This window comes from Oncorhynchus masou, chromosome 6, assembly GCF_036934945.1.
Source record: "Oncorhynchus masou masou isolate Uvic2021 chromosome 6, UVic_Omas_1.1, whole genome shotgun sequence".
Lineage (NCBI taxonomy): Eukaryota > Metazoa > Chordata > Actinopteri > Salmoniformes > Salmonidae > Oncorhynchus > Oncorhynchus masou.
The window spans coordinates 23,063,913-23,083,781 of NC_088217.1; the positions used below are offsets into that span (position 1 = coordinate 23,063,913).

The 19,869-nt window shown below is 44.9% G+C and overlaps 1 protein-coding gene across 4 annotated transcripts in view; it reads left to right on the top strand.

Moving 5' to 3' along the window:
• The window catches only part of LOC135541646 (neurofascin-like), a 68,899-nt gene extending 55,564 nt beyond the window's left edge, over nucleotides 1-13,335 (top strand). For 3 of the 4 annotated variants that reach the window (XM_064967960.1, XM_064967962.1, XM_064967961.1), the window contains one exon: nucleotides 9,006-13,335. In XM_064967960.1, coding sequence (XP_064824032.1) covers nucleotides 9,006-9,234 — 229 coding nt within the window. In that variant the 3' untranslated portion in view covers nucleotides 9,235-13,335. The remainder of the gene's footprint in view (nucleotides 1-9,005) is intronic. The other variant, XM_064967964.1, reaches the window with a different exon arrangement.
• The last annotated feature ends 6,534 nt before the right edge of the window (nucleotides 13,336-19,869 follow it).

Sequence of the window (19,869 nt, forward strand, 5' to 3'; positions counted from 1 at the left end):
CTCTCTTGAAGACGGAAGGGACGTAGCCAGCGGTCAGGGATGAGTTGATGAGCGAGGTGAGGTAAGGGAGAAGGTCCCCGGAAATGGTCTGGAGGAGAGAGGAGGGGATAGGGTCGAGCGGGCAGGTTGTTGGGCGGCCGGCCGTCACAAGAAGCGAGATTTCATCTGGAGAGAGAGGGGAGAAAGAGGTCAGAGCACAGGGTAGGGCAGTGTGAGCAGAACCAGCGGTGTCGTTTGACTTAGCAAACGAGGATCGGATGTCGTCGACCTTCTTTTCAAAATGGTTGACGAAGTCATCTGCAGAGAGGGAGGAGGGGGGGGGGAGGGGGGAGGATTCAGGAGGGAGGAGAAGGTGGCAAAGAGCTTCCTAGGGTTAGAGGCAGATGCTTGGAATTTAGAGTGGTAGAAAGTGGCTTTAGCAGCAGAGACAGAGGAGGAAAATGTAGAGAGGAGGGAGTGAAAGGATGCCAGGTCCGCAGGGAGGCGAGTTTTCCTCCATTTCCGCTCGGCTGCCCGGAGCTCTGTTCTGTGAGCTCGCAATGAGTCATCGAGCCACGGAGCGGGAGGGGAGGACCGAGCCGGCCTGGAGGATAGGGGACATAGAGAGTCAAAGGATGCAGAAAGGGAAGAGAGGAGGGTTGAGGAGGCAGAGTCAGGAGAAAGGTTGGAGAAGGTATGAGCAGAGGGAAGAGATGAAAGGATGGAAGAGGAAAGAGTAGCGGGGGGAGAGAGAGCGAAGGTTGGGACGGCGCGATACCATCCGAGTAGGGGCAGTGTGGGAAGTGTTGGATGAGAGCGAGAGGGAAAAGGATACAAGGTAGTGGTCGGAGACTTGGAGGGGAGTTGCAGTGAGGTTAGTGGAAGAACAGCATCTAGTAAAGATGAGGTCGAGCGTATTGCCTGCCTTGTGAGTAGGGGGGAAGGTGAGAGGGTGAGGTCAAAAGAGGAGAGGAGTGGAAAGAAGGAGGCAGAGAGGAATGAGTCAAAGGTAGACGTGGGGAGGTTAAAGTCGCCCAGGACTGTGAGAGGTGAGCCGTCCTCAGGAAAGGAGCTTATCAAGGCATCAAGCTCATTGATGAACTCTCCGAGGGAACCTGGAGGGCGATAAATGATAAGAATGTTAAGCTTGAAAGGGCTGGTAACTGTGACAGCATGGAATTCAAAGGAGGCGATAGATAGATGGGTAAGGGGAGAGAGAGAGAATGACCACTTGGGAGAGATGAGGATCCCGGTGCCACCACCCCGCTGACCAGAAGCTCTCGGGGTGTGCGAGAACACGTGGGCGGACGAAGAGAGAGCAGTAGGAGTAGCAGTGTTATCTGTGGTGATCCATGTTTCCGTCAGTGCCAGGAAGTCGAGGGACTGGAGGGAGGCATAGGCTGAGATGAACTCTGCCTTGTTGGCCGCAGATCGGCAGTTCCAGAGGCTACCGGAGACCAGGAACTCCACGTGGGTCGTGCGCGCTGGGACCACCAGATTAGGGTGGCCGCGGCCACGCGGTGTGGAGCGTTTGTATGGTCTGTGCAGAGAGGAGAGAACAGGGATAGATAGACACATAGTTAACAGGGTACAGAAGAGGCTACGCTAATGCAAAGGAGATTGGAATGACAAGTGGACTACACGTCTCGAATGTTCAGAAAGTTAAGCTTACGTGGCAAGAATCTTATTGACTAAAATGATTGAAATGAAACAGTACTGCTGGAGTAGGCTAGCAGGTAGTGGCTGCGATGTTGACACTACACTAATCAAGTCGTTCCGTCGAGTGTAATAGTTTCTACAGTGCTGCTATTCGGGGGCTAGCTGGCTAGCTAGCAAGGTTGATTGCGTTCCGTTACTTTAAAAGAACGACAATAGCTGGCTGGCTAACCTAGAAAATCGCTCTAGGCTACACAATTGTCTTAGAAACAAAGACGGCTATGTAGCTAGCTAGCTACGATCAAACAAAACAAACCGTTGTACTGTAATAGTTACTACAGTGCTGCTATTCGGGGGGTAGCTGGCTAGCTACGTTAGAAGAACGACAATAGCTGGCCAGCTAACCTAGAAAATCGCTCTAGGCTACACAATTGTCTTAGATACAAAGACGGCTATGTAGCTGGCTAGCTACGATCAACAAATCAAACCGTTGTACTGTAATGAAGTGAAATGAAAATGTGATACTACCTGTGGAACGACGCGGAATGTTGACCGGGTAGTTGGAGTTCAATTCGGTAGAGGTTGGCTAGCTGTTGGCTAGCTAGCTAGCAGCATTACCTACGTTAAGGACGACAAATAGCTGGCTAGCTAACCTCGGTAAATTAAGATAATCACTCTGAGTCTACACACTCTAAACTGCACAATTATCTTGGATACGAAGACAACTATGTAGCTAGCTGACACTACACTAATCGAGTCGTTCAGTTGAGTGTAATAGTTTCTACAGTGCTAGTGGACAGTGGATGTTAGCTAGCTGCTTAGCTAGCTGCTGGGCAGATACGTTAGGACGACGAAATACGATAATTATGCAATTGTCGTTGATACAAAGACGGCTATGTAGCTGTCTAAGAAGAAATTGCTAAGATTAGACAAATCAAACCGTTGTACTATAACGAAATGTAATGAAAAGTTATAAAAAGTTATACTACCTGCGGACCGCTCGCTCCAACCGCATTAACCTTGGTTTAGCATTGAGGCTAAAGTCATCAATTGACCTGGCTATCTTTGGCCTGGCCATGGCTGTGTTCCACACCTGCTACCTGTGTTCCACACCTGCTACCTGTGTTCCACACCTGCTACCTGTGTTCCACACCTGCTACCTGTGTTCCACACCTGCTCTCTCACAAGCAGAACAACAGCCATTTCAATAGGCAGTTCTGGACCTGTTCAATACAGGCCTCTGGTGGAGAGTTGTCTTGGCAGGGACCTATCCTATCCATGGGTGGTTCAGGGTTAAGAGCAGCGGGTGTTCAATATGGGGAAAGAGACGCTAATCACAGCTGTGGTTTAAGCATCGCCTCAGGCTCATGATATTCAAGTCAGAAAAGCGCATTAGTGTTCAAGGCTCAGCTGGTGTTCAAACAGTGAGCCAAGGCTTCGCACTGTGAAATCGTCTTCTCATTACCAGTCCGCAGGATATCACAGAGTTAGAAAAGCAGATTTTCCAAAAGTGTCAATTTAACCAGGTAATAAACTGTCAGGTAAATAAATCAAGGTGATTTGCAGATTAGGGGAGAGAGATCGAGAGAGTGTGAGGAGGCAGTGAGGTCTTATCTCTCCCCAGAGAGACGTCAAGTGTTTCATGGATCAGGTAGGTGATGTAATGATCGTGAAACTGATCGTGAACACTCTGAGAGGTCCTGAACCCGTTTGTCTCTGTCGAGGGCTTGATCGTGTTTTTCCCCCCTTAAGGTTAATTGCTTTGTTTTTCTTTCGACAGCTGACATTTAACAGGCAGCAACCACCAGGTGCAGAGGTGAAGGCTGAGGACGGAAATCAATTTGGCTGAAATGAGGGAGGTTGGGAGGTTTGAGAGAGGGTGTAGAGTAGATGTAGTGAGGGTTTAGGGAGGAAGGTTGGAAAGTCTACCGTTTGCGTTTGATGCCCTTGAGGAACCGATTTGGGGAATAAGCAACAGTGAACCTTTTGTATGGAAATGAAATATCAACACCGCTGTCCTTTCCTTGTTCCTTCCTACATGACATAGTCATCAATGATGATAATCACTGCTGCTCACATCCATCTCTGCATGTTTTTGCTGTCCATGTTTCGGTCAAGTAGACCTCAGCTTTCAAAAGATATTGATAAAATAAACATGCAGGGGTAAACATATGTGCTGGATTAATTTTAATCATTGCTAATGTCTGGTCCCTGTGTAGCATAAGTTGAATTATTTGACAGTTCTGTCTCTGCATGTATGAGACTCTATGGCAGGGGTGGCCAACCCGGATCCAGGAACACGGCAGTGAGTGCAAGATTTTGTTCCAGCCCAGCTGTAACACAATTGATTTAACATTCTATGGTTCTAGGTTAAAGACCATGATTAGTTGATTGTTTCAAGCTGGCCTGGAACAAAAACCTGCACACACTGCAGCTTTTCAGGACTAGGTATGGCCACCCTGGTCTATTCCAGTTTGACTCACTGTGGTGCTATAAATTCACCTGTTAGAGGTCCTTTTTATGACAATTGCCAAACCCACAGATGCATGCCTTGATTTAGCTCTGTTCTCGGCCGTTACATGTGGCTTGAGCCTCCTTCAGCGCCCTGCATATTTTCATTTATCCCTCCAAAGATTATTTTGTTTTCAGTTGAAGAAGGTTCAAGCTGCACGTAACACCATGGACCAGACCTAGCCCTGCAATAGACTAGTGTCCTGTCCAGGGGGTGTACTTGTACATCAAGCTGCCTCACGCTTCAGAAACAGGAGATAGACTAGTGTCCTGTCCAGGGGGTGTACTTGTACATCAAGCTGCCTCACGCTACAGAAACAGGAGATAAACTAATGTCCTGTCCAAGGGGGGTACTTGTACATCAAGCTGCCTCACGCTACAGAAACAGGAGATAGACTAGTGTCCTGTCCAGGGGGTGTACTTGTAATTCAAGCTGCCTCACGCTACAGAAACAGGAGATAGACTGGTGTCCTGTCCAGGGGGTGTACTTGTACATCAAGCTGCCTCACGCTACAGAAACAGGAGATAGACTAGTGTCCTGTCCAAGAGGGGTACTTGTACATCAAGCTGCCTCACGCTACAGAAACAGGAGATAGACTAGTGTCCTGTCCAAGAGGGGTACTTGTACATCAAGCTGCCTCACGCTACAGAAACAGGAGATAGACTAGTGTCCTGTCCAGGGGGAGTACTTGTACATCAAGCTGCCTCACGCTACAGAAACAGGAGATAGACTAGTGTCCTGTCCAGGGGGTGTACTTGTACATCAAGCTGCCTCACGCTACAGAAACAGGAGATAGACTACTGTCCTGTCCAGGGGGGGTACTTGTACATCAAGCTGCCTCACGCTACAGAAACAGGAGATAGACTAATGTCCTGTCCAGGGGGTGTACTTGTACACCAAGCTGCCTCACGCTACAGAAACAGGAGATAGACTAGTGTCCTGTCCAGGGGTGTACTTGTACATCAAGCTGCCTCACGCTACAGAAACAGGAGATAGACTAGTGTCCTGTCCAAGGGGGTACTTGTACATCAAGCTGCCTCACGCTACAGAAACAGGAGATAGACTAGTGTCCTGTCCAGGGGGTACTTGTACATCAAGCTGCCTCACGCTACAGAAACAGGAGATAGACTAGTGTCCTGTCCAGGGGGTGTACTTGTACATCAAGCTGCCTCACGCTACAGAAACAGGAGATAGACTAGTGTCCTGTCCAGGGGGGGTACTTGTACATCAAGCTGCCTCACGCTACAGAAACAGGAGATAGACTAGTGTCCTGTCCAAGAGGGGTACTTGTACATCAAGCTGCCTCACGCTACAGAAACAGGAGATAAACTAGTGTCCTGTCCAGGGGGTGTACTTGTACATCAAGCTGCCTCACGCTACAGAAACAGGAGATAGACTAGTGTCCTGTCCAGGGGGTGTACTTGTACATCAAGCTGCCTCACGCTACAGAAACAGGAGATAGACTAGTGTCCTGTCCAGGGGGTGTACTTGTCATCAAGCTGCCTCACGCTACAGAAACAGGTGATAGACTAGTGTCCTGTCCAGGGGGTGTACTTGTACATCTAGCTGCCTCACGCTACAGAAACAGGAGATAGACTAGTGTCCTGTCCAGGGGGTGTACTTGTACATCAAGCTGCCTCACGCTACAGAAACAGGAGATAGACTAGTGTCCTGTCCAAGAGGGGTACTTGTACATCAAGCTGCCTCACGCTACAGAAACAGGAGATAGACTAGTGTCCTGTCCAGGGGGTGTACTTGTACATCTAGCTGCCTCACGCTACAGAAACAGGAGATAAACTAGTGTCCTGTCCAGGGGGTGTACTTTTACATCAAGCTGCCTCACGCTACAGAAACAGGAGATAGACTAGTGTCCTGTCCAGGGGGTGTACTTGTACATCTAGCTGCCTCACGCTACAGAAACAGGAGATAAACTAGTGTCCTGTCCAGGGGTGTACTTGTACATCAAGCTGCCTCACGCTACAGAAACAGGAGATAGACTAGTGTCCTGTCCAGGGGGTGTACTTGTACATCTAGCTGCCTCACGCTACAGAAACAGGAGATAAACTAGTGTCCTGTCCAGGGGGTGTACTTGTACATCAAGCTGCCTCACGCTACAGAAACAGGAGATAGACTAGTGTCCTGTCCAGGGGGTGTACTTGTACATCTAGCTGCCTCACGCTACAGAAACAGGAGATATGCTCTTGCTCCTACGAGCTGTTCTGGGTCGCATGCGCCAAGGCTCGCGCAAGGCAACTTTCACATAAAGCCTGATTCTAAGGCTTATTGGTGCCCTATGATTATTGTTGTTTTTTATGGGTTTTTGTTTGTTTGATATCACAGTAGTAGTATTGTGCAACTGTGTGTGAGCACCCATCTGTTTTTGACCCACTAGTAAATATCATTTTAGGCCAATGTCACTCAGGTATATTAGCAATCTCCACACATGTTCAGTCTGTGTTTAAAAAGTATGTGTCTGTTCAGTGTGTTTTTAGCCATCTCTGTTTTTTGTTCTTCCTCACCTTTTCCTTTGTCTTTCTGTTCTGGTTTCTGTTCCCATTGGTCCAAATCAAGTTGTTCACTCCAAAGGTATGACAGGAGTCTATCCCGCACAGTGCATACCACAACCAGAATAACCTTGAAATAATATGCATTATTTGCATTATTTACTTTTTAAGACCGCTCAATTCTTGCATTGGGTTTTAATCGATTAATATCTAATCACACACATAATCACCTTTGTCAACCTTCTGATGTGGCTAAACATTGACCATACTGTTTTCAATTCAATCAACATCTTCCTCCAACATATAAGGCTTAACCAACTAAAAACCTCCTTTTATTTCCATGATATTGATGCACAGGTGGACAGTAACAAACAACTGATGTTGACATTTACGCAATTGATTTCTCTAGTCCAATTGTTATGTTAATTGTGCTGCATAAGATTTGTCTTTATAGAACAATGCTCAAATATCAAAGATCAAGAGCAGTTTGTTTTGAAGGTCATTTCAGACACTGCAGCTCATTTTAGGAGAATAAAGTCTTCCCAGTTACCTTTTCCACCTTTGCTCCTCTCTCAAAAGTTAATCTAATCAGATAATTGAATCATTCTACACTCTCATTCTAAAGACATTTTAAAGTGGAAGAATGCTTGATCTTTCTAAACCCTCTGCTCACTAAAATGTCTCGAGTGATAAGGTCAACAAACAAAAGCTGTCAAACCCGTGACTAAAGCTGAGCTTTTAAAACAACTTTGCCACTCTGGTAGATTTATTCAATTACACATAGAGAAATAATAGGCTCATAATTAAGATGTAATACTTCCCTCTTGAGTGGATTTAGAGCTATGAACAATAGTTACGTATTTACCAGCTGCTATGCTAATCTCCTTATAATTGGATACATTTTACTGAATTTGAGGGCTATGAACATCAAATAAGGCCATTTCTACGCTCACGTCTACTGTACTAAAAATCAAGGTTGACATTTTCCATGCCTGTATAAGGCTAAAGTCTACATACGGTATTGTATGACAGGGAACTCAATGTTCTCACAATCCTTCTGCAGTATATTAATCGATTAAAACATAAAAAACATCTCCTGCGCAGTTATCCAGTTTCTTCACATGTATTTCACTCTCCCTCTTTTCTTTGGTCTACTTATCTTCTCTAGAGTCTCTCTCTTGTACTTTTGTCCAGCACCTGTTTCCTCCATTCCTTTCCTGATTTTAGTCTCTCTCTCTCTCTCTCTCTCTCTCACTCTCTCACTCGTAACACCTGATTGAGTATCTGGTCTGTTTGAGTTCAGAGGTTTGATTGTGGGTTGACTTGTTGATACTTTGGTATGGTTGCCTTGGTAATTCTCTGTTGATGACCTTGTTTGCCCCGTTGGCTTGGTGAGCCATGCTTTCAGGTAATCTCTGTCAGATTATATTGCCGTGTAGTTTGTCTACTAACTGGCCAGACATACAGTACCACACCAGTACATCACCGAAGAAAATATGTCAACACGGTCTGGTTTGTAGATGCATCCTCTCTACAATGAAGAGAAATAGACAACACCTCCAAATACGATGGAAAAACTGTTGAAGAGCTAAACTTCATTATTTTCTGTTCCCTCTGCTCTGGTAATGCCTTTCTGCTGTTTGCTATCTGGCTGTTGTAAGAGTCTAGAGAGCTAATGCTGGTTGAAAGCCCCTGATTCCTTCTGCATGACAGTTCTCCCCCTACTGCAGAGGTAGAAGACATAGGGACATGTTCTGAACTGAGATACGCTCACCTACTATAACTTGGGCTTTCACACAAATACACTAACACCTGCAACGCTCAGACTTTTGTGTGTGTTTGAGCTTTCTGCACAGATCTCAGATCAGAACATAGCCCAGACTGAGCAGCATGTGTATGATAATGTATCAGTTTGAGCATTTAAGGTACAGCTTCCCCAAAGACAAAGGGGCTCTGTAGCAGTTCTTCTAGACTACAATATTTACTGCAGGGCTTTTTATATTTTAGCAAGCTTATATTATTGCACTCAGGTTGACCATTGCCAGTGTTTTTATATCATAGCTAAAGGCAAGTATCGATGTTGTTCCAAAATGAGTTTGTGAAAGTGCTTGTGTTCCAGTCTGCACTGAATGACCCTAGCTACAGTCTGTACTGTAAGAGAGACGACAGTGGAAAACTACAGAATCAACACTTCTCTTGTTGACAGTTGTTCCCTTCCCCATTTTTCTTCTTACCCCTAACCCCTCTCCTCTCTCTCCCCTAACCTTTGGGACGGTAAGGACTCGCCTGCGTTGATGACCGTGTTGATGACATCACAGGCGGAATCTAACCTTTGACCTCTTGACCCTTTGCAGCAGCGACGAGGACAACAAGCCTCTGCAGGGCAGCCAGAACTCTCTGGATGGCGGTGTGAAGGAGAGTGACGACAGCCTGGTGGACTATGGCGAAGGAGGGGATGGCCAGTTCAATGAGGACGGCTCCTTCATCGGCCAGTACACTGTCAAAAAGGACAAGGACGAGACGGAAGGCAACGAGAGTTCCGAGGCCACCTCACCCGTCAACGCCATCTACTCGCTGGCATAGTCCCCCTGCCCGGCCTGGCCTGGGGATCTGAGGAATCCCCCCTGGCGGTCGGAGGGTGATATTCCCACCACTACTAGTACTACCACACAGACAAACACATACGCGAACACACACACATATGAATATAAGTGTATTAATATATAAAACACATATACACATGTAAACACACGCAGCACCTGCCTGGAGACTGTTTGACCTTTTTAAAGCGGAGGGAGAAACCATTCCTCTGAGAATTAAGGGGGTGTGAATGGAATGGAGTTGAAGTTACTGTGAGCCAAGCCCTGACGTTCGGCTATTGACGTTCTATAGAAATGGCTTGCCAAGGTGAAGTTTGGTAATCTTCAACAGTACCAGTCTCTCTATGCTCCTTCTTCTGCCCCTCACACAGACTGAGTGTGCCTAACGGGCAAGCTTCAGTTGTAGAGGACTAGGAGGAAACGCTGAGGTTTTCAACCATTTTGTGTGGCTCTAGAGCTTTCTTTGTTTTCAACGTACTCAGCTTTCCCCCCAAACCCCTCTCTTTCTCCCCACACACATCCTCACTCCCCCCTGTGTCTTTACCGAGCGTCCCTAGGGAAGGAGACACAGACACTTGTCCTGTGAGCATATCAGCTACGGACCACCAACATAGCAGGATGTTGGCAGATATGTTTATCACATTGATATTTCCACAGAAAGAGATGGTTTTTTGTTCTCAATTGATACAGCAGATGAGTCATTTGAATATATGAATGCTGTAAACAGTGCTAGCTCACCTTCTAGTTCACTGCAAAACTATGCATTACCAACACCACATGTTTTTGGGTAAAGTCTGGTTATTAATTAAATTGTTTATTTTTCAGTGTTGACTCACAGGTTTAAAGAAGAATAACCTGCTTAATGAAATTCTATCGTTCCCTTGCCTTCCCGCTGTCGTAAATGTACCTATAATTCACCTCCAAACTCAAGTCGTGTTGAGATATTAAAAACGACCACAGTTACAGCAATGCTATTCCTGCCTCAAGCTTTTTTTATAGTACAAGCCACTACAATGTCAGTTATAAATGACATAAAAAAATATATTTTATTTTCAAGCATGGTAGTACTTTAGTGCAAGAGACCTAGGACAAGTATCTTGGAGAGGAGGTTTTACCTGCTATTCTGTTTGTACATCTCTATGGCGACTGGCACTCCGAGGATGTGACTCACTTCCTGTTTAATTCATGATTAGCATGGCTGTGATCCTTAGGCTTGATTGGCATCCCTTTTGTATGCTTCTTTTATAACAGTTGTTAGAGGCAGGCTGAATCTGCAAAGGCAGGACTTTTCAACCCTTCAGAACTTATTTAGAATCCTAATTGACTTTTGAACAACTCAAAATAAAACCAAAACATATTTTATGTCTTTGAATATAGGTTACAGACAACTCTGTGAAGGTATTGAACATTGAACGTCCCTGCATATTCTGCCTGGCCCTAGTCATCATTGACATGTAGCCATTATGTCAACGAAGTGTGAAGAAGTTGGGGTGCACCAATACAGTGGTGGGCTGCCATTTTACCACCGATACTGATACAGTGGTGAACCACCATTTTACCATCGATACTGATACAGTGGTGAACCGCCATTTTACCACCGATACTGATACAGTGGTGAACCGGCATTTTACCACCGATACTGATACAGTGGTGAACCGCCATTTTACCATGTGATCTTTTCATTAGTAGAACTCACTAATGAGTCTTCCTTGATGTTTCACCTCTTAAAGTGGCAGAAAGCTCAGCACCCATATTTACAACTTATTACAACGGCACTACTAAAGTCTTTCATGTTAAATCAAATCGATCTTAGCTAATCAATGGTGATTAGCTAACGGACGTCACATTGTATTTCATATTTTAATTGATTCCCTTATGTTTATATTATTCATTAATATATGAGTAATTCACTTATTAATTGTTGAATACACATTTTTGACCGACTGACTTGATGGTCTCACATCAGAACCAACTCAGAACCCACGATAAAAAACTTTACTGAATTTGAAAATTGCCGTATGACATATTTTGTGGCGAAGGTTATTTCTGCTGTAAACGAGCAACATTCACTGTATGTCACCATTAAAGAGGTTGTGCTGATCTACTCACTGCTCTTCATGTTGAGTATTCATGTTATATTACTGTTAGTATTCCATGTTGGTATTATCATTTATTTCATATGAATTTCACATAATACAGGAATGTAACATTGCATTTGTCATACTGTAGCTATAGGTACATGAACTGTAGGTCCTGAAAAAAAGATGTCTTTGTAAATATCCATGAGAAAAACAGCTTGATGGGTAAAAGAAAGAATCACACATCTGTATCCATCAAGAAAATGTACCCGGTGAATCTCATGATTGGGACTCAAAATGACTTCATCAATGTTGTCCCGATGAACTTCATTTGAAATGTTAATAGATGGCTTGTGTCTCTCTGTCGGTAACTTTTCTGATCATCACTAATTCAAAAGAAAGAGTTGAGAATAAACAGTATATTGTGGAACAGGTATACAGGAGACCTAGTCAGCCCCTTTATGGTGTAAATGAAATGTATCTTTCTCTGCACACATGTTCAAAGCATATAAAAAAGGGCATTTTCTGAGTTACCGAATAGCCAATTTCCCCCTATTTTGTTTGTTTTTGTATTAAGGCAAACCAGGGACTTTCTCAAGGCTGCAGAGACTCATCATGCCTTTCACCTAACATGCCTGCTGCTCCACCCCTCCTGCTGACAGCCCAGTAACTGGTTGCCATTTTGAAAGGGATACATTTGGTCCTGTGCTTCACTCCTTGAAAGAGATGTCTTTTGTCCTGCCTTCATCCTCACCTAAGTCTTAAAAAAAGAATATGCTGTATGTCCACCAACAGCCTCTGTGAACTGGTCCTCTTTACACCTCCTTCTTTCTCCAGCTTCTCAAAGCAATATCCGCATAGAATTGTGACCCATTTGTTTTTTATGCAGGTGCTTTGTGATAGAATTCACCATGACCTCTGGGTACAGTTGCCTACCATCTACAGACACCTGACTACTGTATAAACATGAGGAAACAGGAGACCAGAAGTGCTGGCAGAGACACAATACAGTGCCCTTCCTGTTGCTATATGCTTTCCTAAACAAAGCAAGACTAAGCGCACAGAGAGACAGTCCACTCGCAAACCTTCAACAAACCGTCTGCTGAATCACGGAATGTTCGATGACGGATTTAGAACTTCTAGTTCAGAACTTTAGCCTTGATCTCACCGTTGTTTGTGTTTGGGTCACAATACTGTACAAGCTGTTTCCATTGACAGCATCAGTCCTTTCCCTGTATGGATCCTAAAGGGGGAATTAGTGAACTGGCTCGAAAACAATAAAAAGAGAATTATGCATATTTGCTGATTCACAGTGCTTTCTTATGTCTTATTGTTTGTTTGTGCACGATGATTGGAAGTGCATACAGATGTGGGATATTAATTTGATCACCCTGCTGCAGGAGAACTTTACTGCAATGCAGGACGTTTTCAACGTGGAGTGTATTTGAGGTTTAAAAAGGCTTCTGAAGAAATGTAAACATTTCAGACTTGATTTCTCATTATGAAAAATGTATCAACCCCAACAAAAATGTCCATTCATTATAATCCACATAATAATTCACATTTCCTGCTGCTGCTGTATTATTTTTCTGTTATAGCAATCTGGCTCAAATTAAGTTCCTACATCTGTATGGAGTAGTGTGTCTTCTCATTCCGTTTGTAATGTTTGCATCGTCTAGACACCGCTCCTCCCCTACAGTAGCAAATTAACTAACAAGGGGTTACAGAAATGTAAGAGTATCTGTGTATTTTCACAGCTTTGAGTTCAGTTTATTTGTGATTCTGCAAAACTGGGATTTTATCCTTACAATGAGACGCACATAACTATTATAAAATTGGAGCTTGGATTATTAGAATTGTTGTGGAATTATTTTAGTGAATTTGTATTTCTCTGTTTACTTTTACAAGTGTATCAAAGCAGCTTCCCAGTCTTGCTTCTACTCACGAAATAACATATTTTGTAAGGTACATCTAATCAACATTAAAATGGCATATGAATATATTCACCATGTATGCGTGTATGATGAGATGTTGCAACTTCTGCTAGAGATGCCTTCTTTTTAGTAAAGCGATCTCTTTTTCTCTAACTCCTGACTTCTCTCTTTCTATTGTTTTGATTATATTAGACTACTGTTCTGTCTGTGTCAATACTACTGGTACTATTCAGTCACTTCCCGGAGTATGGAACACTTAGATATCCAGAAAACGAAGAGCAATATATTTCCTGAGTGTACATTTTAAACATATATTAAAAACAATATTTTTGTACATTGAGTATTGCATTGAGTATTTGTAGTAAAACATATTGACTGAAATTCACTCAATGTTAACTGATTATATGTGTGCTTCGGTCAATAGCCTACATTTGATTACAAATACTCAACACAATCTCCAAAAGGAATAAGTGCAAATACTGTATACTGGACAAAAATATAAACGCAACAGGTAAAGTATTGATCCCATGTTTCATGAGCTCAAATAAAAGCTCAGAAATCCCAGGAATTTTCCATATTCACAAAAAGCTTTTCTCTCTCCATGTCATGCCCTGACCATAGACAGACTTTTTATTCTCTATTTTGGTTAGGTTGGGGTGTGACTAGGGGGCGTGTTCCTATCTAAGTGTTTTATTTCTATGTTGGCCTGGTATGGTTCCCAATCAGAGGCAGTTGTTTATTGTTGTCTCTGATTGGGGATCATATTTATGCAGCTATTTCCCCACTGTGTTTTGTGGGATCTTGTTTTGAGTTAGTGCATGTGGCACCTCTAATGTCACGGTTGGTTGTTTGTTTCTTTTTGTTTGGAAGGTTCGCATAAATAAATATGTGGAACTTCTTCTGTCTCTCCACACAACCATGACAGAAGATCCCATCACAACAGGACCAAGCAACGTGCCCAGGAGGAGAAGGTATCCTGGGCTTGGGAGGAGATGAAGGAGGAGAACACATCCTGGACTTGGGAGGAAATCATGTCAGGACACGAAAGCCTTCCTTGGAAGCAGACGCAGGGAGAGAAGGGAGGACAGCAACGATGCCGGGGTTCGCGGCCACAGAGAGAGCCCAAAGGACAGCTCAAATTGTTTTTGGGGGTGGCACACGGGGTGGGCGCCGGAGCTAGCAGTTGAGAAACGGAGAGGGCCAGAGCCTGTGTGGGAGTCGATAGAGGAAGGTAATGAGAGACACCGGAGAGAGGTTTTGGCAAGGAGTATGCTGCAGCGCAGGCGCGCTGAAGAGCACCTTCTCAGCCCGGCACCATCTGTGCCAGCTCTACACACCAAGTCTCCAGTACGCCTTCACAGCCCAGTACGTCCTGTGCCAGCTCCCCGCACTCACCGTTCGGTACAATTTGTGCCGGCTCTACGCATCAGGCCTCCAGTGCGCCTCCCCAATCCGGTACATCCTGTGCCTGCTTCCCGCACTCACCCTGAAGTGCGTGTCACCAGTCCGGTGCAACCTGTGCCGGACCATTCCCGATCCGGAACCTCCTGCGACGGTCCACGATCTGGAACCTCCTGTGACGGTCAACGTTCCGGGACGTCCTGCGACGGTCAACGCTCCAGAGCTTCCAGGAAAGGCGTCCAGTCCTGCTCCATGGCAGGAGCCTTCCTCTGTGTCGGTGCCCAGTCCAGGCACAGCGTCCAGACACGGCGTCCAGTCCTGCTCCAAGGCCGGAGCCTTCCTCTGCGCCGGTGCCCAACCCAGGCACGGTGTCCAACCCATCTCCATGGCAGGAGCCTTCCTCTGCGCCGGTGCCCAACCCAGGCACGGCGTCCAGACACGGCGTCCAGTCCCGCTCCAAGGCCGGAGCCTTCCTCTGCGTCGATGCCCAGCCCAGGCAAGGGGGCCAGTCCCGCTCCATGGCCGGAGCCTTCCTCGGTGCTGGTGCCCACGCCGGGTGCGGCGTCCAACCCAGCTCCATGGCCGGGGCCCTCTGCGCCAATGCACGCCGTTCTACCCGGCTCCATGGCCGGACCGTGGTCTGGGAAGGGGCAAAGACCCGCACCGGAGCCACCGCCAACACTAGTCACCCCCCACCCTCCCCAGTTGGTTTCAGGTTTTGCGGCCAGAGTCCGAACCTTTGGGGGGTCACTGTCACGCCCTGACCATAGAGAGACTTTTTATTCTCTAATTTGGTTAGGTCGGGGTGTGACTCGGGAGTTGGGGGGTTGTTCCTATCTTGGTGTTTTATTTCTATGTTGGCCTGGTATGGTTCCCAATCAGAGGCAGCTGTTTATCGTTGTCTCTGATTGGAGATCATATTTAGGCAGCCATTTCCCCACTGTGTTTTGTGGGATCTTGTTTTGAGTTAGTGCATGTGGCAACTCTAATGTCACGGTTCGTTGTTTGTTTCTTTTTGTTTGGAAGTTTCGCATAAATAAATATGTGGAACTTTAATCACGCTGTGCCTTGGTCCGTCTCTCCACACAACCGTGACACTACAATTTTGGGCTCACATTTGTTTACATCTCTGTTAAAGAAGCTGATTAAACAGCATTATCATTACACAGGTGCACCTTGTGCTGGGGGCAATAAAAGGCCACTCTAAAATGTGCAGTTTTGTCACACAACACAATGCCACAGATGTCTCAAATTTTGAGGGAGCGTGCAATTGGCATGCTGACTGCAGGATTGTCCACCAGAACTGTTGCCAGAGAATTTGTTAATTTCTCTACTATAAACCGCCTCCAACATCGTTTTAGAGAATTTGGCACCGATATCAGAACCGCAGACCATGTATAACCACGTCAGCCCAGGACCTCCACATCCGGCTTCTTCACCTGTGGCATCGTCTGAGACAAGCCACCCAGACAGCTGATGAAACTGAGGAGTATTTCTGTCTGTAATAAACCCCTTTTGTTGGTAAAAAACAAATTCTGATTGGCTGGGCCTGGCTCCCAAATGGTTGGGCCTATGTCCTCCCAGGCCCACCCTTGGCTGTGCCTCTGCCCAGTCATGTGAAATCCATAGATTAGGGCCTAATGAATTTATTTAAATTGACTGATTTCCTTATATGAACTGTAACTCAGTAAAATCATTGAAATTGTTGCATGTTGCGTTTATATTTTTGGTTCAGTATAAGTTGTTTTTAATACTATACAGGTATGTTTAAATACTTGGAGCTTGGTATATTTTTAGGATCAGTCCAGATTTAGCATCAAAAGTTTACCACTATTGGACCCTGGCCCAGTTTAGTTTTAGCCCACCCAACAGCCCTACCATAAGTCTAATTTACTGATTTATCTTCTGATGTACGTAGGCCTACAGTGGATTACACCATTTGTAGAAAAGTCCCTGCATTATATCACTTCCTGGGTGCCTCGTCACTCATAGAGTTCACCCTTTTATTTGCCATTCCTATTAAACTAGCAAGGCTACTGCTATCCCTCCACACCGACGACAAACACAAAAACACTGGTGAGATTAATACAAGCAGCACAACAATCAATCAGCTGGCAGGCTGAAAGAGAGAGGGAAAGCTGGAGCCGGCCGATGGCATGCTTTATTAAATAGTGCTGAATACATTCTGCCTGCCTTGACCCCCGCAAGGCTACTAAATATTGATGTCCTAACCACGCCGCCATGCTGGCTTTCTAAAGAGAGCGACATACCTCTTCCTCTCTCCATCCCCGGCTGTCACATAAACGTCACCCATAAAAGCCATTAGTGAACGTATCCATGGCTGGTGCTGACAGAACCTACACTAAATCAAATCAAATTCCCACAGTCTAACATAGAAATCTATACATCCACACAGTCTAACATACGTACGTTTCCACACAGGGACACAGTCTAACATAGAAATCTATACATCCACACAGTCTATGTTAGACTGTGTCCCTGTGTGGAAACCTACGTATGTTAGACTGTGTGGATGTATAGATTTCTATGTTATAGACTGTGTCCCTGTGTGGAAAAGTATGTATGTTAGACTGTGTGGATGTATAGATTTCTAACATACATACGTTTCCACACAGGGACACAGTCTATAACATAGAAATCTATACATCCACACAGTCTAACATAGGTACGTTTCCACACAGGGACAAAGTCTAACATAGTAATCTCTATACATCCACACAGTTTAACATAAGTAAGTTTCCATACAGGGACACAGTCTAACATAGAAATCCCGACACAAGGACACAGTCTAACATAGAAGTCTCCACACAGGGACACAGTCTAACATAGATGCCTCCACACAGGGACAAAGTCTAACATAGATGTCTCCACACAGGGACACAGTCAAACATAGAAGTCTCCACACAGGGAACATCAAAGATGTCTCCACACAGGGACACAGTCTAACATAGATGTCTCCACACAGGGACACAGTCAAACATAGAAGTCTCCACACAGGGACACAGTCAAACATAGAAGTCTCCACACAGGGACACAGTCAAACATAGAAGTCTCCACACAGGGACACAGTCAAACATAGAAGTCTCCACACAGGGACACAGTCAAACATAGAAGTCTCCACACAGGGACACAGTCTAACATAGAAGTCTCCACACAGGGACACAGTCAAACATAGAAGTCTCCACACAGGGACACAGTCTAACATAGAAGTCTCCACACAGGGACACAGTCTAACATAGAAGTCTCCACACAGGGACATAGTCTAACATAGAAGTCTCCACACAGGGACACAGTCTAACATAGATGTCTCCACACAGGGACACAGTCAAAACATAGAAGTCTCCACACAGGGCACAGTCAAACATAGTAGTCTCCACACAGGGACACAGTCTAACATAGAAGTCTCCACACAGGGACATAGTCTAACATAGATGTCTCCACACAGGGACACAGTCTAACATAGATGTCTCCACACAGGGACACAGTCAAAACATAGAGGTCTCCACACAGGTACACAGTCAAACATAGAAGTCTCCACACAGGGACACAGTCTAACATAGAAGTCTCCACACAGGGACACAGTCAAACATAGAAGTCTCCACACAGGGACACAGTCTAACATAGAAGTCTCCACACAGGGACACAGTCTAACATAGAAGTCTCCACACAGGGACATAGTCTAACATAGAAGTCTCCACACAGGGGCACAGTCAAACATAGTAGTCTCCACACAGGGACACAGTCTAACATAGAAGTCTCCACACAGGGACATAGTCTAACATAGATGTCTCCACACAGGGACACAGTCTAACATAGATGTCTCCACACAGGGACACAGTCAAAACATAGAGGTCTCCACACAGGTACACAGTCAAACATAGAAGTCTCCACACAGGGACACAGTCTAACATAGAAGTCTCCACACAGGGACACAGTCAAACATAGAAGTCTCCACACAGGGACATAGTCTAACATAGAAGTCTCCACACAGGGACATAGTCTAACATAGAAGTCTCCACACAGGGACACAGGGACACAGGGACATTCAAACATAGAAGTCTCCACAGGGACACAGGACATAGTCTAACATAGAAGTCTCCACACATGGACATAGTCTAACATAGAAGTCTCCACACAGGGACACAGTCAAACATATAAGTCTCCACACAGGGACATAGTCTAACATAGAAGTCTCCACACAGGGACACAGTCAAACATAGAAGTCTCCACACAAGGACACAGTCTAACATAGAAGTATATACACAATGTGACAACCCGAAAGACAACCCGAACCAGCCAACATTTCCCACCTCCTCAGAACAGATGCCCTGTGTGCTCCACAGGGGAAAACAGAAGCAGATGTTCACAACACCAGGTAGCATATCACATTACTACTGTACCTGTCTAGGGACTACTCAACACACACTTTGTCTGATTTAATCTAGTAGTTGAAAAGTTATTAGCTAAAATGTTAAAATTGTCCTTGATGAAACTTCCTTTTGGTTGCTAGATGTTTGCATTATATGCCCACCCACCCACCTATCCATCCAACCGACCAGCCCAACCAACCACCCTACTTTAATTTTTGCCTTAGGTAACCATTTGCCTTATGTAACCATACCAAACGTAACCCATCATATTCATTTGAGTGTCCCAGATGTACATTTACTATGTTACGGCTAGTCTATGAGACCAGGGTGAAGTGCGATAGTGCTAATGTTTTGTCCCTCTCTGTGGGTCAAGCTATAGAGACATGCATCTCCTTTAAACTAAACTAAGTTATTTAGGGAGAGTATTTATTATGGTCATGTTGTGACAAATTTTCATTGATTGATATTGTCATCATGTAGACTACTATGCTGTGTCTTAGATTTTGTTTGTCCTTAAATCCAAATGATTATTTAGCGATCAATAATGAGAGCCCATCCATAAGGTATGAGATTACTGCCAAAACCCCCCACCCACTGCTCCACTGAAATTATGATTTATGTTAAATCAGCTTGACCTGTTCATTTTGCAAATGCACTCCATTGGCAGGCATTTGTATCACACACACCAAGGAGTAAATTGGAACACATGGCTGCTGTTGCGTTGAATGAATTAATTTCCAAGGGGGTTAAAATCGCAGTGTTTCTTTCCTGCAACCATTAAAAGATAGATGACATGAAGAAAACACACAAAGCA